Source organism: Bos javanicus, chromosome 16, assembly GCF_032452875.1.
Source record: "Bos javanicus breed banteng chromosome 16, ARS-OSU_banteng_1.0, whole genome shotgun sequence".
NCBI classification, from domain to species: Eukaryota; Metazoa; Chordata; class Mammalia; order Artiodactyla; family Bovidae; genus Bos; species Bos javanicus.
The window spans coordinates 76,923,351-76,948,322 of record NC_083883.1 but is presented as its reverse complement, the minus strand read 5'-3'; the positions used below and the strand labels follow the sequence as shown (position 1 = coordinate 76,948,322).

The 24,972-nt window shown below is 40.8% G+C and overlaps 1 protein-coding gene across 1 annotated transcript in view; it reads right to left on the bottom strand.

Annotated features, from left to right (window-relative positions):
* Positions 1–24,660, bottom strand: part of CRB1 (crumbs cell polarity complex component 1) — a 214,023-nt gene extending 189,363 nt beyond the window's left edge. The window contains exon 1 of the mRNA XM_061383685.1: positions 24,313–24,660. Coding sequence (XP_061239669.1) covers positions 24,313–24,382 — 70 coding nt within the window. The 5' untranslated portion in view covers positions 24,383–24,660. The remainder of the gene's footprint in view (positions 1–24,312) is intronic.
* Between the last annotated feature and the right edge of the window lie 312 nt (positions 24,661–24,972).

Genomic DNA, 24,972 nt, shown 5'->3' with positions numbered 1-24,972 from the left:
CTGGAGAAGGGAATGTTGACCCACTCCAGTATTCCTGCCTGGAGAATTCCATGGACAGAGGAGCCTGGCAGGCTACAGTCCATAGGGTTGCAAAGAGTAAGACATGACTGAAGTAACTTCGTACACACACTCAATGTAATTACAAGTTAGACTAAACTGCTTAGAAAATGTCTTGTAGCCCACAGTGATAAGGAAAGTAAAATTCAATCATTATAATGGAAAGAAAAGACATATATGTCTACCATCTTACATATTTCAATTTTTCCATTATGAATATCCCTTTCAAATGTTTTTAAAGAGTATATTGTTCAAGAAATTATTTTGCATGGATATTTAAATATTACTGATTAAGGTTTATGATAGTGAGTCATTCTGGTTCCTGAATTTATTGCTTTTACTTAGGCCCTACTAAATGCAAACTTACAGAAGTTCCCAGTTTTGAATATCCTGTGAGAATGCCATATATATATATATATATATATATATATATATATAAAGAGATGATTAATGTTCACTTCAGACTTTTAAAAAAATCAGATAGTGCTTTTTAAATTGTGAGGACAACACTAAAAGAATAGAAACAAAATAATATTTTCAAATCAGAAGGTGGGGATGAGGGAGGAATAAATAAAACTGCATCAACCCAAAATAGTGCACAAATGGAGGGGGATAAAAATGAGACTGAGAAAACATGGTAAACAGAAAGCACAAAATAAGATGACATAAACAAGCCCAAATATAATAATAATTACAGTACATATAAATGAAACCAAATCATCACTTGGATGATAGAAAGTTTCAAATTAAAATGAACACAAAATTTAACTATAGTTTGTGTGCAAGAAATTAATCTAAAGCATGGTGGAGCAGAGTGAAGCAGAAGAAAGAGCCTTCAGCTAAACTCATGTAATACTATGCATGCCTACTGGTCATCATCATGTATCACTGTTTCATGTCTACACTTCAAAAAACAAAGAAACATATACTCTCACCTTAAAGAAAGAAATTGTTCCTCCTATAAAAGCTAAGCTTGTCTAGATTCCTGACACAAAGAAAGTATAAATGAATAGATGTTTGTTGTCATGGAGTTGATTTGTTATGCAACAACAGGGAACCACCTCATTCAAAGATCCTGGAATTGGAAATGCTATGAATGATGAGAATATGAATGAAGAGTGTTCTGGTGTTTTCTTTAAAGGAGGAAAAATTTCATTCTATTAGCCTGTTGGCTAAGATCAAGTGTAGTATGTAGTATAAGGAAATGACAATCTACTCCAGTATTCTTGCCTGAAAAATTTCATGGACAGAGGATTCTGTCTACAGTCTACTCTGGCTACAGTCCATGGAGTCACAAAGAGTCAGACACGACTGAATGGCTGAGCACAGAGCACACATGTGGTTTTTATTTTTTGGTGTTTAGACAAGGAACAGTGAGTCATGTTGATGGCCAGTAGACATGCACATTATTACGTAAGTTTTGCTGAACAACAATATTTGAAAACCTTTTCAATATTTAGTCAAATTCTCCCTTTTTAAGCACTCAAGGGAGAAGTCACAGTTCTTTGTAATCTAATCTCAAAGTGACATCTCATCGCTTTTGTGTTCTTTTATTCCTTAGGAAATAGGTTCAGTCCACGCTCAAGAAGAAGGGATTTCACAAGAATGAGTACTGTTGGGGGGATCGCTGCGGGCCATCTTAAGGATGCCTACCAGCCAGTTGATGGTCATTTCTCTCTCATCTAGATCCCTTGATGTTGTAGCACAGGTCACTGATGCTCTGTTTTGGTGTGGTTTTGCTTGTTTTGCTTTGTTTTCTTTTTAAATCCTCTTTCTCTGTGTTTAATTTTGGATAGCTTCTGTGGCCTCATCACTAATTTTTCCTTCAATGTCTAATTTGCCACTAATCCCACCTGTTAGGTAGTTAGAATAGGAAACAGGAGTCCAGAATGGCAGTGGCTAAAAGACAAGGAAGGGAAAAGCCCGCAAAAATAGAACAAAGGAAGGTCTGAGGACCTGAAAGAGGACCTCAAATAGAACAAACAGCACTCCTGGCTAGCCCAATTTACATAGGGCAGGCCCAGGGAGAGGAAATATATTAAAAGAGGAGCCAAAGGGCCAGAGGTCTCTCTCTCTCCCCTGTGTGCTGGAGTGCTCTTCTCTTTGCGTCTTTGGGTCAACATGCCCTCATGCCTCGAGGATGGATTTTCTTGCTATTTTCTAAATAAAATAGAGCTGTAACACAGAGCTGTAACACTGATTTGTCTAAGAGCTATAACACAGTCTGTTTGTGACCTGAGAGCTATAACACGGTCTGTCCAAGACCCGAGAGCTGTGACGCGCTGAGGGCTTTAATGTCCATCACTCCAAATCTTTGTTGTGATGAGACAGAACCGAGGAGCATACACTCGCCTGACATATCCATGGTATCTCATATGTTCTTGTTTTAATCTAAGTTTGACTTAAATCTTTTCTTATATTGCCCATATTTCTACTTAACTTCTTGAACATCTGAAATACACTAGTAATAACCATTTTAATGTTCTTATCTGCTAAGATCTGTGTCATCTGTGTCAGTTTATGATCATTTTTGATTGACTGGGATCTTACTTTCCTGTTTCTTTGCATGCCTCTTTTATTTGTCAACTTTACCCTGATAGGTGCTGATTATTTTTGTCGTCTTATAAATATTTTTGGACTTTGTCCTGGGATGCAGTTATCTGGAAATAGTTTAATCCTTTCCGGTTTGCGTTTAAGATTTGTTGTGCAGAACAAGAGTAGGCTGAATCCAGAGTTAATTATTTACCACTGCAAGATCCTTCTGTTTACTCCATGCCCCATCAATCATGAGGTTATCTAGTCTGGCAGGTCATAGTAGTCCTTTGCTGAGTGCTGGGTGCTATTATCTTCCATCATTTCAGGTCATATTCTTTCCTGGGTCTTAAGTAGTTTCCTCGCATGCACAAGTGGATTAGAACTCACCTGAATATGCAAGAGGAAGCCTCTCCAGGTCTCTGGTCCTCTGTCTCTGGGCAGCAATCTCTTCTCAGGAACTTTGTACTGAGAATTCTTTCTAGCAGAGTCTCCTCAAACATTCAGCTTTGCCCCTCAGTTCAGTGATTCACTGGGCTCAGCTTGGGTCTCCCCACCCAATGCTGTTTCCTGGAAATTCTCTCAAGGTCATAAGCTCAATAAATCATAGGGCTCATCTTGCTTGTTTCTCACTGCTTAGGGATTACTGTCCTTTGTTACCTGATGGCCCATGTCTTAAAAACCCTTGTTTCATACATTTGGTCAAGTTTTTAATTGCTTCAGACAAAAGGGTAATTCTGTCCTTGTTATTCCATCTTGCACAGAAGTGGGAGTGCCCTTCAGAATATAACTTTTATTTATTTTTAAATTAAAATATGTATTTATTTATATTGATGTAATTTTGGTTTATAACACTATATAAGTTTCATGTGAACATTATATTTTTGGCTTCTATATACACCACAGTATGCATGCACGTGTACTAAGTCGCTCCAGTCGTGTTTGACTTTTAGCAACACCATGGACTGTAGTTCGCCAGGCTCCTCTGACCATGGGATTCTCCAGGCAAGAATACTGGAGTGGGTTGTCATGCCTTCCTCTAATTGATCTTCCCAACCCAGGGATCAAACCTGCATCTCGTGTTTCCTGCATTGGCAGGTGAGTTCTTTACCACTAGTGCCACCAGAGTATACTTATCAAGAAAAACTGTTTCCATCCATCACTGCACAGTTGACCTCCTTCAACCATTTTTCCCTCCCTCCATCCCTCTTCCTCTCTGGTAACTACTGCTCTTTTATCTATGTGATTTGTTAACTTATTTATTCCTCATATGTGGGAAATCATATGGTACTTGACTTTCTCTGTAGGACTTATTTCACTTAGAATAATACTGTTGGGGGTCCATCCATGTTGTCACAAGATTGCATATCTTTTTGTGGACTATACAGTGGAAGTGAGAAATAGATTTAAGGGACTAGATCTGACAGACAGAGTGCCTGATGAACTATGGACAGAGGTTCGTGACATTGTACAGGAGACAGGGATCAAGACCACCCCCAAGAAAAAGAAATGCAAAAAAGCAAAATGGCTGTCTGAGGAGGCCTTACAAATAGCTGTGAAAAGAAGATAAGCAAAAAACAAAGGAGAAAAGGAAAGATACAAGCATCTGAATGCAGAGTTCCAAAGAACAGCAAGGAGAGATAAGAAAGCCTTCCTCAGTGAGCAATGCAAAGAAATAGAGGAAAACAACAGAAAGGGAAACACTAGATATCTCTTCAAAAAATCAGAGATACCAAGGAAACATTTCATGCAAAGATGGGCACTATAAAGGACAGAAATGGTATGGGCCTCACAGAAGCAGAAGATATTAAGAGGTGGCAAGAATACACAGAAGAACTATACATAAAAGATCTTCATGACCCAGACAATCACAATGATGTGATCACTCACCTAGAGCCAGACATCCTGGAATGTGAAGTCAAGTGGGTCTTAAGACGCATCACTGTGAACAAAGCTAGTGGAGGTGATAGAATTCCAGTTGAGCTATTCCAAATCCTAAAATATGATGCTGTGAAAGTGCTGCACTCAATATGCCAGCAAATTTGGAAAACTCAGCAGTGGCCACAGGACTGGAAAAGGTCAGTTTTCATTCCAATCCCAAAGAAAGGCAATGCCAAAGAATGCTCAAACTACCGCACAATTGCACTCATTTCACACGCTAGCAAAGTAATGCTCAAAATTCTCCAAGTCAGGCTTCAGCAATACGTGAAACATGAATTTTCAGATGTTGAAGCTAGATTTAGAAAAGGCAGAGGAACCAGAGATCAAATTTCCAACATGTGCTGGATCACTGAAAAAGCAAGACAGTTTCAGAAAACCATTTATTTCTGCTTTATTGACTATGCTAAACCCTTTGACTGTGTGGATCACAATAAACTGTGGAAAATTCTGAAAGAGGTGGGAATACCAGACCACCTGACCTGCCTCTTGAGAAATCTGTATGCAGGTCAGGAAGCAACAGTTAGAACTGGACATGGAACAACAGACTGGTTCCAAATAGGAAAAGGAGTACGTCAAGGCTGTATATTGTCACCCTGCTTATTTAACTTATATGCAGAGTACATCATGAGAAATGCTGGGCTGGATACAGCATGAGCTGGAATCAAGATTGCAGAGAGAAATATCAATAACGTCAGATATGCAGATGACACCACCCTTATGGAAGAAAGTGAAGAAGAACTAAAAAGCCTCTTGGTGAAAGTGAAAGAGGAGAGTGAAAAAGTTGGCTTAAAGCTCAACATTCAGAAAACTAAAATCATAGCATGTGGTCCCATCACTGCATGGCAAATAGATGGGGAAAGAGTGGCAGACTTTGTTTTGGGGGGCTCCAAAATCACTGAAGATGGTGACTGCAGCCATGAAATTAAAAGACGCTTACTCCTTGGAAGGGAAGTTATGACCAACCTAGACAGCATATTAAAAAGCAGAGACAATACTTTGTCAATAAAGGTCCGTCTAGTCAAGGCTATGGTTTTTCCTGTGGTCATGTATGGATGTGAGAGTTGGACTATAAAGAAAGCTGAGTGTGGAAGAATTGATGCTTTTGAACTGTGGTGTTGGAGAAGACTCTTGAGAGTCCCTTGGACTGTAAGGAGATCCAACCAGTCCATCCTAAAGGAGATCAGTCCTGGGTGTTCATTGGAAGGACTGATGTTGAAGCTGAAACTCCTGATGTGAAGAGCTGACTCATTTGAAAAGACCCTGATGCTGGGAAAGATTGAGGGCAGGAGGAGAAGGGGACGACAAAGATGAGATGGTTGGATGGCTTCACCAACTCAATGGACATGAGTTTGGGTAAACTCCAGGAGTTGGTGATGGACAGGGATGCCTGGCATGCTGTGGTTCATGGGGTCGCAAAGAGTTGGACACGACTGAGCAACTGAACTGAACTGAATACTCCATTGTGAATATGTATGTGTGTGTATTGTATATCTCACATCTTCTTTATCCATTCATCCATTCATCACTAGGCACTTGGGTTGTCTCCATATCTTGGCTATTGTAAATAAGGCTGTGGTTAACACAGTGGTGTACATACCTTTTTGAATCCATGTTTTATTAGTCTTCAAATAAATACCCCGAACTAGAATAGCTGGCTCATATGGTCATATATCTGAAAAGGGGTTAATATGCAAAATATACAAAGAACTCACCCAAGTCAACATCAGAAAAACCAACCACCCAATTTAAAAATGAGCAGAGGACCTAAGAGACACTTTACCAAAGAAGACATACAGTGGCCAGCAGGCACAGGAAAAGATGCTCATCATCACTAATCGTCAGGGAAATGCAAGTCAAAACCACAATGAAATACCACCTCACACCCATCACAATGGCTGTATCAAAAGGGTAAGAAATAACAAGTACTATGAGCATGTGGAGAAAAGGAAACCCTCCTACACTGTTGGTGAGACTGTAAGTTGGTACAACCACTATGGGAAACAGTATGGAGATTCCTCGAAAAGTTAAGAATATAACCTTTAAATGCAACGTAATCTTTAAATGTAATAAATTTCTGAACTTTGCACTTTTTTACTGAAGTTTAACTGATTTACAATTTTATATTAGTTGTACAACATCGTGATTCAACAGTTTCATACATTATGAAATGATCACCATAATAAATCTAGTTACCATCTGTCTCCATACAAAGTTATTACAATGTTATTGACTATATTCTCCTGTTGTATATTATATCCCCATGGCTATATTCTCCTGTTGTATATTACATCCCCATGGCGTATTTATAGCTGGAAGTTTGTATCTCTTAATCTGCCCCTCTTATTTGTTTTTATCCAAGTTTGCGTAACTGAAAAGGAAGGCAATTCCTGGTGGATCATTTGTATTTCTTTCTCCTTCATGAGTAGAGTAAAAACAGAATTTCCAGACAAGACAGATAAATTGAGTATAAGTGAACTTTGCCTTGTTACTGCCTCCAGCATCTTTCTTTAGCATCTCTCTTCCTCACAGTGGAAAGTCAGTAACCTCATGCTGCACTGGGGTCATTCAGGGTCCCCACTATAGAGGTCACGATAGTGCAAATCTTTCCCAAGCTCTCCACAGGTGATCTGCTTTAGGTCTTGCTGCTTCAAGTCTCTCAGAGAAGACAATGGCAACCCACTCCAGTACTCTTGCCTGGAAAATCCCATGGATGGAGGAGCCTGGTGGGCTACAGTCCATGGGGTCGCTAAGAGTCGGACACGACTGAGTGACTTCACTTTCATGCATTGGAGAAGGAAATGGCAACCCACTCCAGTGTTCTTGCCTGGAGAATCCCAGGGACGGGGGAGCCTGGTTGGGCTGCCGTCTATGGGGTCGCACAGAGTCGGACACAACTGAAGCGACTTAGCAGCAGCAGCAGCAGCAGCTTCAAGTCTCTAAGAAACAAAGTAAATATATGTTGATTTTTTCATTATCTTTTCACAAATTAACCTTCTGGAGAGTCTAAATTAACAAAAGCAACAAACAATGAGGAGGAATGTCAGATACCACAGCAAGTTATTTGGAGAAGATATTGGTTTGGTTGCGTGCATGCTAAGTCACTTCAGTCGTGTCCGACTCTTTGTGACCCTATAAACTGTAGCCCAGCAGGCTCCTCTGTCCATGGGGTTCTCCAGGCAAGAATACGGGACAGTAGGTCAAAGTCACTCTATATGTCAAAGGACTGGGACGACCTTTGTTAAATTTTCCCAACTTAGGGTTTACCAAATTCAGCCTCTTTGTTGTCAAGTTCTGCCTTTCTTTCTTAACTCCTATATATTCTTTGATCTAGAAATCTATTTGACCTGTCAAATATCACATATTCAGTGACCTCTGAATATGTGATACAATGTGAATTCTTAGAATTACAAAAGCATATAAATATTATACAATAAATGAATCTATCAACTCAAGTTTAATTTGAGAATTCTGATATTTATGAACTTTAATTTGTGAACGTCCATTACTCGATAAAGTAGAAAATTAACAGAATTCCAGTTTTTTTTTTTACCCATGAACCAGAGACAAAATGAGCCTGTGAAATAGTTAAATATTCATTTTTTCTGATGACCATATGGTTTTGGTTTTAATTACAGACATAAGCAAAAATTTTATAAAATGCAAAAAAAAAATGAGAACTGTGTGAGTGACTTATAAAATCACGGGGTTGGGTGATGCATTAGGAAGGCATTCGCAGCACCCAGGGGTCCTCAGGTACCAAGAACCTGTGATCACACTGAAGACTAACTCTAGCAAAACACTGTGACTTTATCGTGCTGGCTAAGACGTCCAGGGGAATCACACAGGCCCAGGGAAACTTGTCAAAAAGAGATTCTTTCCTAATTCACTGAAAGTGAAAGTGCTGGTCGCTTAGTCTCATGTCTGACTCTTTGTGATCCCATGGACTGTAGCCTGACAGGCTCCTCTCTTCTTGGGATTTCCCAGGCAAGAATAGTTGGCTAGGTTGCCATTCCATTCTCCAGGAGAAGATCCAAACCCAGGGATTGAACCTGGATTTGTTGCACTGCAGACAGATTCTTTACTTTCTGAGCTGCCAGGGAAGCCCCAGTTCAGAGACTAAACAAAATTAAATTAGTAATTCCTGAAAGTTAAGATTTATTGAGACAGTTTTAATTTTATGTAGATGATTCTTTTCATTATTTAATTAGCAGGTGTATTTCCCGGGCATGTTTATCTGGTGAAAATGGGAGGAGCTTTGTCTCCTGTCTCATGCACTGCTTCTCAAAACTTCTGGCTTGTGATCATCAATCCTTATTTCCACCACTTTGGCCTCAGCAAAGAAGAAAACATAAGTCACAATATACTGTTAATAGCTCAATTCCACTATTATCACCATTATTCACCATTCTACTCCTCGAGCTTAGAAAGTTTGGAGAGACAGAGGCTTTGAAATGCAGTAACACAGATGAGCTCAACTTGAGACTGACATTCTTATTCCTAGTCCTTTGCACATCCCACGGAGAGGAACGTTTCACTGGCTATTTTTTCTCTGGAGGTCGTGGCCTCTGTCAAGTTGACCGATCTCTCTCCCCATCCTCCATTTCTTTCTGAATTCTACCTTGTTTATTCTCTGACTCCCAAACGCATGGTCATTTATCATTAAAAGCAGTTTAGCTGTCATTTCCTTGCACAATCTTCAAAGAAGCCATGCCCTTGGACGAGGTGGAGCCTCACCTTTCTACCCCCGCCAAGCAGTTATCCCAACTACCTTCCAGGTCACTTCCCAACCAGAGGGACTGCCGTGCTGATCAGAATTGTCCTTCTCAGGTTAACAACCATCTCCCACTTCAGAAGCCTGCACCCCTGACCTATTTCAGCAACCAACTCTCAAGACCACAACTTGTCACCATCCCTCACTCCCACTACATGGAATTGTTCAGTGACATGGTAATCATTGACCTGCAGCACAACATGTTTTCAAAGACAGACTAGGTTTAAATTTTAACTAGAAGTGAAAGGATTGTGACAGAGCATAGGGTGAACCTCTAAGTTCAGCAATGATCATTTCAAAAATCCATCAAGGAAGAAAAGATATTCCAACCGAGCAGTGGGTTTCCTTGTTCTCTTTTAAAAACAACTAGAGTATTATAATGAACACTTGATTCATGCACTTTTGAAAGACATATCCAATGATTCTAAGATTTTTCCATGCTTACTATGAGTCTGTGTAAGACAGGCCTGAAGATCCGACCTTTAGTCTTGCAAAGCAGCAAATGATGAATAGTTAGAAATTTACCTAACTCAGAGGCAAGATAACTGAGAATTCTGTGTACCAGAGTGAGCACTTACACTCATCATGAAGGCTGCTTAATGAGTAACTTGGAGCTAATGGAACAGAGCTGTCCTGGAGAATGGGGGCAGTTTATGTTAACGAGGGGAGATGTGACCAGCCAAGTACATGCATCAGTTCAGTCCAGTTCAGTTCAGTCACTCAGTCATGATCGACTCTTTGAAACCCCATGAACTGCAGCATGTCAGGCCTCCCTGTCCATCACCAATTCCCGGAGTTTACTCAAACTCATGTCCATTTAGTCAGTGATGCCATCCAACCATCTTATCCTCTGCCATCCCCTTATCCTCCCACCTTCAATCTTTCCCAGCATCAGGGTCTTTTCAAATGAGTCAGTTCTTCGAGTCAGGGGGCCAAAGTATTGGAGCTTCAGCTTCAGCATCTGTCCTTCCAATGAATAATTAGAACTGATCTCTTTTAGGATGGACTGGTTGGATCTCCTTGCTGTCCAAGGGACTCTCAAGAGTCTTCTCCAACACCACAGTTCAAAAGCATCAATTCTTCTGCACTCAGCTTTCTTTATAGTCCAACTCTCACGTCCATACATGACTACTGGAAAAACCATAGTCTTGACTAGATGGACCTGTGTTGGCAAAGTAATGTCTCTGCTTTTTATTATGGTGTGCTGTCTAGGTTGGTCATAGCTTTTCTTCCAAGGAGTAGTAAAGTTAAGTCGCTCAGTCGTGTTCGACCCCATGGACTGTAGCCCATTAGGCTCCTCCATCCATGGAATTTTCCAGGCAAGAGTACTGGAGTGGGTTGCCATTTCCTTCTCCAGGGATCTTCCCGACCCAGGGATGGGACCTAGGTCTCCCACATTGCAGGCAGACACTTTACCATCTGAGCCACCAGGGAAGCCCCAAGGAGTAAGCATCTTTTAATTTCATGGCTGCAGTCAACATCTGCAGTGATTGTGGACCCCCCAAAAATAAAGTCTCTCACTGTTTCCATTGTTTCCCCATCTCTTTGTCATGAAGTGATGGGGCCAGATGCCATGATCTTAGTCTTCTGAATGTTGACTTTTAACCCAACATTTTCACTCTCCTCTTTCACTTTCATCAAAAGGCTTTTTAGTTCTTTTTCACTTTCTGCCATAAGGGTGGTGTCATCTGCATATCTGAGGTTATTGGTATTTCTCTTGGCAATCTTGTTTCCAGCTTATGCTTCATCAAGCCCAGCATTTCTCAAGATGTACTCCGCATATAGGTTAAATAAGCAGGGTGACAACACACAGCTTTGACATACTCCTTTCCTGATTTGGAACCAGTCTGTTGTTCCACACACAGTTCTAACTATTGCTTCCTGATCTGAATACAGATTTCTCAGGATGCAGGTCAGGTGGTCTGGTATTCCCATCTCTTGAAGAATTTTTCACAGTTTATTGTAACCCACACAATCAAAGGCTTTGGCCTAGTTAATAAAGCAGAAGTAGATATTTTTCTGGAATGCTCTTGTTTTCTTGATGATCCACCTGATGTTGACAATTTGATCTCTGGTTCTCTGCCTTTTCTAAATCCAGCTTGAACATCTGGAAGTTCATGGTTCACATACTGTTGAAGCCTGGCTTGCAGAATTTTGAGCATTACTTTGCTAGCATCTGAGATGAGTGCAACTGTGCAGTAGTTTGAGCATTCTTTGGCATTGCCTTTCTTTGGGATTAGAATGAAAACTGTCCTTTTCCAGTTCTGTGTCCACTGCTGAGTTTTCCAAATTTGCTGGCATATTGAGTGCAGCACTTTCATAGCATCATCTTTTAGGATTTGAAATAGCTCAACTGGAATTCCATCACCTCCACTAACTTTGCTTGTAGTGATGCTTCCTAAGGCCTACCTGACTTCACACTCAAGGATGTCTGGCTCTAGTTGAATGATCACACCATCATGGTTATCTGGGTCATGAAGATCTTTTTTATATAGTTCTGTGTATTCTTGCCACCTCTTAATATCTTCTGCTTCTGTGAGGCCCATACCATTTCTGTCTTTTATAGTGCCCATCTTTGCATGACATATTCCCTTAGTAATTCTAACTTTCTTGAAGAGATCTCTAGTCTTTCCCATTCTATTATTTTCCTCTATTTCTTTGCATTTATTACTGAGGAATGCTTTCTTATCTCTCCTTCCTATTCTTCGGAACTTTGCATTTATATGGGTATATCTTTCCTTTTCTCCTTTGCCTTTAGCATCTCTTCTTTTCTCAGCTATTTGTAAGGCCTCCTCAGACAACCTTTTTGTCTTTTTGCATTTCTTTTTCTTGGGGATGGTCTTGATCCCTGCCTCCTGTGCGATATCACGAACCTCCGTAGTTCTTCAGGCACTCTGTCTATCAGATCTAATCCCTTGAATTTATTTCTCACTTCCACTGTATAATTGTAAGGGATTTGATTTAGGTCATACCTGAAAGGTCCAGGGGTTTCCCCTACTTTCTTCAATTTACGTCTGAATTTGGCAATAAGGAGTTCATGATCTGAGCCACAGTCAGCTTCCAGTCTTGTTTTTTCTGACTGTATAGAGCTTCTCCATTTTTGGCTGCAAAGAATAAATCAACTTGATTTCGATACTGACCATCTGGTGATGTCCACTTGTAGAGTCTTCTCTTATGTTGTTGGAAGACGGTGTTTGTTATGACCAGTGCATTCGCTTGGCAAAACTCTGTTAGCCTTTGCCCTGCTTCATTCTGTACTCCAAGGCCAAATTTGCCTGTTACTCCAGGTATCTCTTGACTTCCTACTTTTGCATTACAGTCCCCTATGATGAAAAGGACATCTTTTTTTGGTGTTTGTTCTAGAAGTTCTTGTAGGTCTTCATAGAATGGTTCAACTTCAGCTTCTCTGGCATTAGTGATTGGGGCATAAACTTGGATAACTGTGATATGAATGGCTTGCCTTGGAAACCAACAGAGATCATTCTGTCATTTTTGAGACTGCACCCAAGCACTGCATTTTAGACTCTTTTGTTGACTATGAGGGCTACTCCATTTCTTCTAAAGGATTCTTAGAACAATGTGTAAACAGTCTATATATATATATCTACACCATTAATGTAGATTTGCCTAGAGAACAATGATCTTTTCCATGGTCAATATCTTGCTCGTATTAACTACTTAATAAATATTTGTTGAAATGTTTGTCAATGTCAGCAAATTTTTAATATTCATCCTTAATGGTGGCTCGGTGATAAAGAATCTGCCTGCAATGCAGGAGACATGGGTTCAATCCCTGGGTCAGGAAGATCCCCCAGGGAAGGAAATGGTCATCTATTCCAGTATTCTTGGTTGGAAAATCCCAAGAACAGAAAAGCCTGGTGGGCTACAGTCATGGGGTTGCAAAAGAGTCAGACATGATTTAGCGGCTAAACAACAACAACAGTTATTAAAATAAATTTGTTTAGAGATTGCCCTCTGGAAGTTGGTAACAAAGGAAAAGTGAAACAGACCACACTATTTGTTTTAAATATTCTCTGCTTTAATATATCCTGAGTCCAATAACATCAGGCTTAGTCATATGACCTGCCTTGATGAATTAAATATGACCCAGAGTGACAGGTCATGTATGTGCTTAAGCTGTGACGTGGTTCTAGCCCGACTCTTTCCCTCTGCTGTAAAAACACCAGTTCTAAAAAGGGACTCCCTTTCTGGCCTGTGCCCAGATGAGGACACATGAAGCAGAGCTTCAGTGAGCCTGCCCCAAGACATGATGAGGAACAAAATAGAAACTTTTGTGGTTGTAAACTGATGTTGAGTTTGACCATTACAATATAATCTAACGAAAGCTGCCTCATATAGGGTGAGGCTACTAAAAAACACTTGGTATATATTTCTGTATTTGTGCCAGTATCATACTGTTTTGATTATCGTCTGAAGTCAGGGAATCTGATTCCTCCAGCTCTTTTCCAAAGACCCCAATTTGTGTTTCTGTACAAATTGTAAAATTTTTTGTTCAAATTCTGTGGAAAATGCTACAAAACAGGATAGAAAGTTCAGGGAGAAACCGACACACCTATGGTCGCCTAACCGACGACAAAGCAAAGACAGTCTCTTCAATAAGTGGTGCTGGGACAACTGGACAGCTGCATGAAAAGAGGGAAATCACTACATTCTCTAACACCAAACACAAAAACAAACTCAAAATGGATTAAAGGCCTAAACATACGACTGGATACTAAAAAATTCTCAGAGGAAAACATAGGCAGAATACTGACAAATCACAAGATCTTTTTTGATCTATCTCCAAGAGCGATTAAAATAAAAACAAAAATAAACAAATGGGACCTAATGAAACTTAAAAGCTTTCCCACAGCAAAGGAAATCATTAACAAAAGGAACAACTCATAGAATGGGAGAAAATATTTGCAAATGAGGTGACTGACATAGCATTAATCCCCCAAATACAGGAACAATTTATGCAGCCCCATATTAAAAAAAAAACAAACCTCCAAACAGCCCAATCAATAAATTGGCAGAATATCTAAACAGACATTTCTCTGAAGAAGACATATAGTTGGCCAAGAAGCACATTAAAAGATGCTCAAAATCACTAATTATTAGAGAAATGTAAATCAAAACTTCACTGGTATAAATGTAAGTTAAAACTTCCGAATTGCAGGCAGATTCTTTACTGACTCCATGAGAGACCTGGGTTCGATCCCCGGTTTGGGAAGATTACCTGGAGGAGGACAAGGCAATCACTCCAGGATTCTTGCCTGGAGAATCCCATGGACAGACAAGCCTGGTGGGCTGCAGTCCATGGGGTCACAAAGAGTGGGGCACGACTGAGCGACTAAAAACACACAAATCAAAACTACAATGAGGTGTCACTTCACATCAAATGGCCATCATCAAACAAATTTATAAACAATAAATGCTGGAGAGGGTGTGGAGAGAAGAGAACCCTCCTACACTGTAAGTGGGAATGTTAATTGACACAGCCATGATGGAGGACAGTATGGACATTCCTTTAAAAACTAAAAACAGAGCTACCGTATGATACAGGAATCCCATTCCTGGGCATGTCCACAGAAAACCATGATTCAAAAGGACACATGGACCCCGGTGTTCATTTTAGAACCATTTACAATAGCCAAGACATGGAAGCAACCTAAATATCCATTGACAGATGAATGGATAAAGAAGATGTGGTACATATATACAGTGGAATATTACTCAGCCACAACAAAAAGTGTAATAATGCCATTTATAGCAACATGAATAGACCTAGAGATTGTCATACTGAGTGAAGTAAGTCTGACAGAGAAAGACACATATCAATGATATTGCTTATAGGTGGAATATTTAAAGAATGCTACAAATGAACCTATTTACATAAAATAGAAATTGAGTCACAAATGTAGAAAAAAAAAATCTTATGGATGCCAAGGGGAGAAAGATGGGGAGAGATAAATTTGGGGTTGGGGTTGACATATACATACTACTATATATGAAAGATAACTAATAAGAACATACTACATAGCACAGGGAATTTTATTCCATACTCTGTAATTACCTATGTGGGAACAGAATCTAAAAAAGAGTGGATAATGTATAGGTATAACTGATTCCCATTGCTGTACAGCAGAAACTAACAACATTGTAAATCATCTGTACTCCAATAAAAAATAATAATAAAAAAAATAAAAACACTATTGATCCAAGCCTATGATTCCATTACTTAGAATAATCATGGAATCAAAAAATGTAGATCTCACAGGAATCTGGTAATTATATAATCAGCCCCCTCATTCTACAAATGAGAAATCAGAGAGTGTAAATGGTGCATTTACGGATGTACAATTAACCAACGTTGGCCAGGGCCCAAATTTGAACATCCTGACTCTACTTATTTAAAAATTGATGCTGAATATATAAATATTTGTTCTTCAACTACATTAAAAGAAAGGATCACTAAAATTATAGACAGGTACGAAATCAGAATAATGAATTCCTTGTATAAAAAAGTTATTGCTGCTAACTCACAACTGGTTTTCCAATAGCGCTGCTTTATCTGCTAAGTGCTATTTCTGTTTTCTCTCTTTGTGTTCAAAGCAACAAATTTGAGGCCAGCTGATTAGACTGACCAGTACTTGTATCCACTTGGTCTCCGTGGGAAGCAGACAGAATCATACAGATCGGACCACAAACCCATCCTCATTAGCACTCTGCTCTCACCAAGTTGCCTAATTTTAAGAATCAAAGAATTTTGGATTCAGAGAAAAGAATCATTCATTTGGCAATTATCAGGATAATTACGTGAAGAACCAAAAAGACCACAGGAAGGTTAATCTAGGTTACATATGAGTGAGTCTCATTTCTGCAGATATTAGTCATGGGGGTGGATAGCAGTTGAAACTATAAACAATTTTAATTTGGAAAACTTTTAAAGGCAAAATGGATACTCACTTATCTAGCACTCATTAAAAAATAACACAACCCTGATTTGTAGTGTTTGCCAATTTCTCTGATGCCAGTTACTGCCACCATTGCTCATTGGAGCCAACAGTTTAATAACTCTCTTGCAAAATCCCTGAGTGTTTGCCTCTTGGCTTTCGTGAGTTGGTAGGAGGTTTGGAATCTGACAGACCTGGGATTAAACCTCAGTTGTCACTTTGTAGTTGCCTTTTAAGTATATCACATAAGCTATCATGATCTCAGGTGTCTTAACGATAGCTACTTTTTAGGACTTGAGGTATGGATAACAAACCCATGATACTTCTTCTACTTGGCTCTCGTCTTGCTTAATCTGCTCCAGCAACATCGCTCGCCTCATGATGCCTCAAAAACTCTGGGCACGCCCCTCCCATGGGACTAAGAGCTGCTGTTTTATTTGCCAAAATGGTTTCCACCCACATAGCTTCATGGCTCACTTGCTCTGTTGCTTTTCTCCAAAGCACTATTGCCAGCTTAAAGTTACATACTGTACTTGTGTTTTTTCTGTCTCAACCCATTTAAATATAAACACATTAGCAAGGATTGTGGTCTTCTTGCTCACAACTATAAAATGAGCAGTAGCAAACATATAGACATTAAATACCTGTTGAATAAAGGAGTCAATGAAGAAATGATTGAATAGTGAACATTTAAATATTTATCATCCTAACCAACCACGGTCTGGCTAGACAAAACTATGGTTTTTCCAGTATGGATGTGAGAGTTGGAACATAAAGAAAGAGAGAGTTGGAACATAAAGAAAGCTGAGCACCAAAGAACTGATCCAACCAGTCCATCCTAAAGGAAATCAGTCCTGAATATTCATTAGAAGGACTGATGCTGAAGCTGAAACTTCAATACTTTGGCCACCTAAGGGGAAGAACTGACTCATTGGAAAAGACCCTGATGCTGGGAGGGATTGGGGGCAGGAGGATAAGGGGGTGACAGAGGATGAGATGGTTGGATGGCATCACCAACTCAATGGACATGAGTTTGAGCAAGCTCTGGGAGTTGGTGATGGACAGGGAAGCCTGGCATGCTGCAGTCCATGGGGTCGCAAGGAGTGGGACACGACTGAGCAACTGAACTGAACTCAACTCAACTGAATCATCCTGTTCTCTGGTGTCCCAGACGGTAAAGAATCCGCCTGCAATGCAGCAGACCTAGGTTCAATTTCTGGATTGGAAAGATCCCCTGGAGAAGGGAATGGTTACCAACTCCAGTATTCTTGCCTGGAGAATTCCATGGACTGAGGAGCCCAGTGGGGTCACAAAGAGTCAGACACGACTGAATGACTAACACACACCTCTCCAGGCTAGGGATAACTAGTCTTACCTTCATTTCCCTATAGAGCTAATACGCTTTTTGCTTCAGCTAAAACATTTCAGCTCTGGGTAGGCAAGCTCATTTCTACCGCTACGTCTTTTCTTATTTTTGGTCCCATCCTGTTATTATTCTAAGTACACTGGTTTGCGTTCTCCGTGCAGTAGAACTTTTCTGAGAACAAAGAGAAGGCTAGGGAATATATGACAACACGCCTAACACACTGCTGGAAAACTCTGGAGGAATCACTGCTTTTTATTAAATTGGGAAGAAAACTCTACAAGACTCATAAAGGGTGTTAACAGTATCAGCAAATAGGACCTGGTTCTAGATGACTGAGTCCATTCCTTCCTCAGATTTCACTGTTACAGCAAAATCATGAAGTCCTAACCCCTGGTGCTTGTGCCCTGTGCACTTTACAAGGTCTTTGGGAATGCACACGTGTTAAGATGTGGTCATTAGGATGGGCCCGAACCCAATGTGCCTGATGTTCTTGTAAGAGGGACAGAAGAGACACAGACAGACACAGGGCTCACACCGTGTAATCACAGAGGCGGAGCGTGGAGTGATGCAGCTGCGGAACAAGGAACGCCAGGGCTTGAAGATCACCACCACCAGACGCTGGGAAGAGGCACGGAAGGATTTGACCCAGAGTCTCGGAGGGAGCAGAGGCCCTGCTGACGCCCTGACTTGAGACTTCCAGCCTCTAGAACCAGGAGAGAATGGATTTCTGGTGACCCGCACCGTTTCTGGCACTTGGCTACAGCTTACATAGGAAACTAAGACCATAGCCCAAGATTGGAAGCAGCCAAGATGACCTCTAATAGGTGAATAAACAAAATGTGGTACATCAACATAATGGGATATTATCCAGGGATAAAAAGAAATGAGGTATTCAAGTCACAGAACATCATGGAGAAGCCTTCAATGAATACAGCTACTTGAAAGAAACTAGTCTGAAAAGGTTACACATTTTATGCTTCCAATTATATACCATCCTGTAAAAGACAAAACTATAGAGACAGTAAGATCCCCTGGAGAAGGGAATGGCAACCCACTCCTGTATTCTTGCCTAGAGAATCCCATGGACAGAGGAGCCTGGCAGGCTACAGTCCACGGGGTCACAAAGAATAGGACATGACTGAAGCAACTTAGCAGCCACGCACACAGGAACAATAAAATGATCAGAGACTGTCCAGAGGGTGAGAGCAGAAAGAGAGGGTTAGAAAGGGGACTTACAGAGTAGGGAAACTGTTCTGTATTATGTTGTAATAGAGCATTTTAAAAACCTAGAGAACTGTAGAGAAAGAAGAGTGAACTCTATTGTATACAAAGATCCCAGGAAGGAAAGTTGATCAGGACAGCAAAGAAATGCAGAAAACAATCACACAGAAGGTGCTGGGGGAAAAGGTGCTATCCAAAGGAAACACGCAGGGCTTCCCTGATGGCTCTGTTAGAAAGAATTTGCCTCTCAATGCAGGGGCCGAATGTGACTGCAGGTTCGATCCCCGGGTTGGGAAGAGCTCCTGGAGTAGGAAATGCCAACTCACTCCAGTATTCTTTCCTGGAAAATCCGATGGACAGAGGAGCCTGGTGGGCTATAGTCTATGATTACAAAGAGTTGGACACTACTGAGCACGCACACAGGGAAACAAGCGTCAAAATACAAACAGAAACCAACTCATTTTAAAGCAATTATCCTACAATTAACATGTTTTTTAAAAAAGAATAAAAACAAAAGGAAAGTCACATAAATAGTACATGCAAATTGATAAAGATATTTCAACAGGATTGTGGGTTGAAACTTTGACATTGGTAGTGTGTCCCTCAGTAGTGTCCAACTCTTTGTGACCCCATGGACTATTAACCCAGCAGGCTACTCTGTGCATGGGATTCTCCAGGCAAGAATACTGGAGTGGGTTGCCATTTCCTTCTCTAGGGGATCTTCCTGACCCAGGGATCAAACCTGGGTCTCCCACATTAGGAGGCAATTGAGCAAACTCAATTATTTCTTGATAACAGCCACCAGGGTTATTACGATTGAATACATCTGATCATATTTTATCTTTATAGATTCTATTTGCTCTGTATACTTCAGGTAGATTGAAAAGAAAGCATTCTTTAAAATGCTTTTTCCCTTCTCCAGGGGATCTTCCCCACCCAGGGATCAAACCCAGGTCTCCAACATTGCAGGCAGATTCTTTACCAACTGAGCTACTTCTTTAAAATAACAATTCAAATTCATCTACTTAATCATTGCTGATGGGTTCTAGAAGACAGGATGGCATCCCAAAGTCTTTGAAGTTATTCAAATAAATTTAATAATAGTTTTGTCAAAGTACATTTCTCTTATACACTGTTAAATATGACCACACTTTGAATACTGGTTAAAACAATTTTAAATTAAACTAGATGTTGAATCTACATTGACAATATTCAATTTAGATCCAAATGCATGAAAGACTCAAGAAAGATAGCTATAAATTACTTTCCTAAAGCACAGTAGCTCTAATATGGTAGTTTCCTTTCATGTGTCAAGGTCACAAAGAGAGTCATTTATAAGGTGCTGTCATTATTTAAAAGAGCCCCATGGACACTGTGAACCATATGAAAATCTCATGCCAATAAAGTTCTCCCTTGGGTTTCCCTGGTGGCTCAGTGGAAAACCATCTGCCTGCCAATGATAGAGACACGGGTTCGATCCCCAGTCCAGGGACGTCCCACACGCCACAGGGCAACTAAGCCCTTATGCCACGACTACTGAGTCTGCACTCTAGAGCCCCTGAGTTGCAACTACTGGTCTCAGGAGCACCTGAAAGCCTGTGCTCCACAACAAAAGAAGCCACCGCAATGAGAAATCTTCACACCGCAACTGGGCTTCCCTCGTGGCTCAGCTGGTAAAGAACCCGCCTGCCATGCGGGAGACCTAGGTTCGATCCTTGGGTAGGAAGATGCCCTGGAGAAGGGAAAGGCTATCCACTCCAGTATTCTGGTCTGCAGAATTTCATGGACTGTACCCAAGGGGTAACACACAAAGAGTTGGACACTACTGAGGGACTTTCACATCACTCAACTTCCCACTCACCACAACCAGAGAAAAAGCCTGCACAGCAACAGAGACCAGCGCAGCCAACAAGTAAATAAATAAAACTCTTAAAATTCTCTCTTAATACATCACAAGCAGAAAACTTCCTGATGGCTCATTGTGGGTTGCGGAATACCTGGGTTCGATCCCTGGGTTGGGAAGATCCCCTGGAGAAGGCAAAGGCTGCCTGCTCCAGCATTCTGGCCTGGACACGACTGAGTGACTTTCACTTTCACATTAAAATTCTCTCTTAACACATCAAAGCAGAAAACAATAGTTCTTCTTGAATTATTAAAATTCAATGTAGGTTATGTACAATAACCAGTTTTGTAAAACTACGGAACAGATAGGAAAACAATTGGCAGCGTGTAACCGCAAATTCATCACAGCTCTGAGTAAAGGGGAGTGTCTCTCTGCACAGAAGAGGAAGGGAATGTCCCTTCCTGAACTCCGCTCTGAGACTCCGCATGTCCATGTCCTCATCCAGAAGGAAATGGAATTGTAGGACAGTGCACGGTCAACAGAAACAGCACACCCTGGAAGGAGAGGGAGGCACCACTTTCATGAAAAAATTACAGTATGGAACCAAGGGTGACTCTTCCCTCTTCATTTAAAAGAATGTACTTCATTTTTCATTTCAAAAACTTTTTGTTAAAGTTCAAGAGTAAAAAAATATTGATTCAATAAATTCATATGATCCAAATAACCACAATTTTCTCTATGTTTTTATGATGTTCTGAGCAGTGTGCTAACCTACCTTCCCCCAGCACCGCCCCCAGCTCCCCACACTGCTGCTGCATTATCCTTCAAGAGAGTCAGTACACAAGCTAGGAGCACAGCAGCCAGAGTCAGGCCTCTCGGCCCTAGTCCCAGGCCCGGCATTCCTGGCACTGTGGCCTCAGAAAAGCAAATAACCTCTGTGTGTGCCACGGTTGCTTCAGCTGTAAGACAATTAATAAAAGGTTCTACTTGATAATGTGGTCATGTGTGTCATAAGGAAAAAACGCTCGTAAAGCTCATTGTACTTATATTTTTTCTCCTAAACAATCTCTTCGAGGAGAGAAAGAGACACTTATGTCTTACAACTCTGATTAAAGTTCTCAGGAAGATGTATTGCATACTGCAGAACTTGTGATCGCCTGTGTTTGAAACAGAGAGCTTGTTGACAATACATTCATGGGGACCCACCCAGACATATGAATTATCAGGGGCTGCACTTGAGAGGTGGCATCTTAAACATTCCAGGTCTCTGTTGTCTACCAAAGGCTGAGACACCCGGTGTAGCCTTCTGACTCTATACAATAGGGACGGTTATAATCATAGCTATCTTATGGGGGAGCTGGGAAGAATTAAATGAAGTATAGCACATATAAAATATTTAGCAAGGTCAGCAAATGTACTATTATTTATTAATATGGATGAAATGTAGGATTTGTCACATAAGCAGTCAGAGTGGAAAAGAAGGCTGAGGTTGTGAAAGTTTTCAAGTCGGGGGAAGAAAATGCCTAAACTAAGCATTAGGACCAAGAAGGCAGTGTCATCTCCTCTTGAAAGCAAATATATTAACACAGACTTTGAGAGTTTGCCTGCTTAAAAATTAAAGTGAGACTTCAAGTTTTTTTAACTAATAAAAGATGTTGTTTTAGAGAATGTATCAAGTAATTCCAAAGTATTTATTTAGAGTCTATCAATAAAATGGCCAATTCAGAGACAGAAAACAAATTATGTGCATGTCATTACAGCTACACAGCTGTGACACCCCTGAAAACAGAGAATGCACAGTAAAAGGTCGACACTCATCTCCTTAAAAGCTACGTGCAGCAAACACTAGGAATTATACCTAACTGGAATTAAAAGTTCTTTGCCATAAAAGGTACTATAAGGTCACCTCATTTTACGTTTTACCTGTCTTCGCATTTCTTTTGCTCCATTTCTCCCCCCGCCCCCCACTTCTCAACATAAAGCTTCTGTGTCTCGTTTCCCAGTGCATGGGGCCCACTCGAAGTTTCAAGGAGGATGAATAACTAAACAACTCTTTTCAATAAGTACTGCTGCTGCTGCTGCTGAGTCGCTTCAGTCATGCCCGACTCTGTGCGACCCCATAGACGGCAGCCCACCAGGCTCTGCCATCCCTGGGATTCTCCAGGCAAGGACACTGGAGTGGGTTGCCATTTCCTTCTCCAATGCATGAAAGTACACCTCTGGGCAAAAAACAACCCTGAGTGTGTGTGTATGTGTTGCAACTTTCCTGTTCATTTGGTTTTTCTCCACTCCCTTTGGCTGCCTCAGCTCATAGTGGGCTGCCGTCTATGGGGTCGCACAGAGTCGGACACGACTGAAGAGACGTAGCAGAAGCAGCAGCACTTATTGAAGAGAGTTGTTTTTCCACCCAGCCTTTGCTACACACTCAGCTGTAAGGCATATAAGTAACAATCTCACTGTAAACCATACCAGTAACAATCTCAGCTGTAAACCATACAAGTAAAATTCTCAACTGTAAGCCATACAAGTAACAATCTCACTGTAAGCCATACAAGTAACAATCTCACTGCAAGCCATACAAGTAAAATTCTCAACTGTAAGCCACACCAGTAACAATCTCACTGTAAGTCATACAAGTAACAATCTCAGCTGTAAACCAAAGTAACAACCTTGCTGTAAGCCACACCAGTAACAATCTCAGATGTAAACCATACAGGTAACAATCTCGCTGTAAGCCATACAAGTAACAATCTCAGCTGTAAGCCATATAAGTAACAATCTCGCTGGTACAGCCACAGCAGGTGACCCAGATTACAGAACACTGTGCTAATGCCAAGCTGTCTTGTTTAACAGCAGCTGCTCTATGCTTTGCCTTATTGATATTCAGATTCAGCAGACACAAATCACACGGCCCCTTTGAGGAGCATGCACTCTGCTTGCTTCCTTTTGAATGTTCAATAGCTACCGTCCTGCATAAACACACAGCTGAGGCCGTTGGTCTCCTCTGATTTTCCAGACTGCCATATATCTGACAAGACTATCCCAGAAAACATTACTCTTATTTTCATTTGGGGAAGTTGATGGACTATGATAGATAAAACAGAAGCACATACGATAGAAAGGAAGCCCATTCCTCTCTGGTAAGATAGATGCTTTGAACCATTATCCTTTGGGAAAAATTGAGGTTCTATCCCCTTCATCATAAGAGAAACTGTTGGAACACAAAGTTCTTTAAAAGAGGAGATACACAGCATTGGGGATAAAATGCTGTATAGCTTATGATTAAGTTCCTTTTAGACTATATCAAAGTGCCAAATTTATTCTATAAAAGTATAAACACAAAATAACCTCTCTATGTGCCCATTTCAATCTCGTGCTCACCATTCGAAGGGGTGAAAAAGAACATTATCTATATCTAAATACGTATTGGAAATCATAGAATCTGAAAACTGTTCACACTGGCTGGTCCCACTGATTCAACACGAGATGCTTGCTAACACCAAATCCTTTTTACTTTTTAAAAAAGCCTTGTATTTTGCAGAACGTGCAACACTACACACTATTCCCATGAAACATTTGTAAGTCAGGAAAAGTGCCAAAAGGTCAATAAATGGAAAAGACTTACTTTTTATGGAGATGAGCAGTGAGAGACTGAGGCAGAGGAGGAGACGGTGGTGAACTGTCCGTAGCGCCATGGTGTCCTGGAGGACATGCCCCGACCTGCTACTGGTGGGCTGGTCCCTGTCCAGCTCCAGCTCCCAGCCCTGCCTGACTCAGGGGGTGGCCAGCGTCTCAGAGTCTCACCTGAATGTTATCTCTGCCCCTTCCCCTCCAACAGCTCCCTCACCACAAGGACTCAGATTCCAAGAGCAGTTGTACTTCTTAGCATCTTACTTGCACAGGGGGATGGGGTGATTTTTCAAACCTGGTGCAGATTTTTTTCATGCTGGACTGGAGTCATCCCCCTCAAACCGTGTGTGCTAGTTTCCTTCCATGAACAACTCTGTCTCCCAAGGGCCTGTTGAATGGTGTCCTAAACCATTCTTAGCAGAGGGTTTAGTTTCTGATGACTGTCTTGGCACACAGTCGTTATGATCTGGCAACTGTTAAAGGATCACCTTATATTGCTGTATATTTACCTTCATCTTTAGAACACAATTCACAGACACATCAGCTTTTCATAAACATACTCTCACAACTCAGATTATTATCACTGATAAAATGGGCAGAGACCTAGAGATTATTTAGGAGCAGTTTTATCTCAGTTAGTAAAGAATCTGCCTGC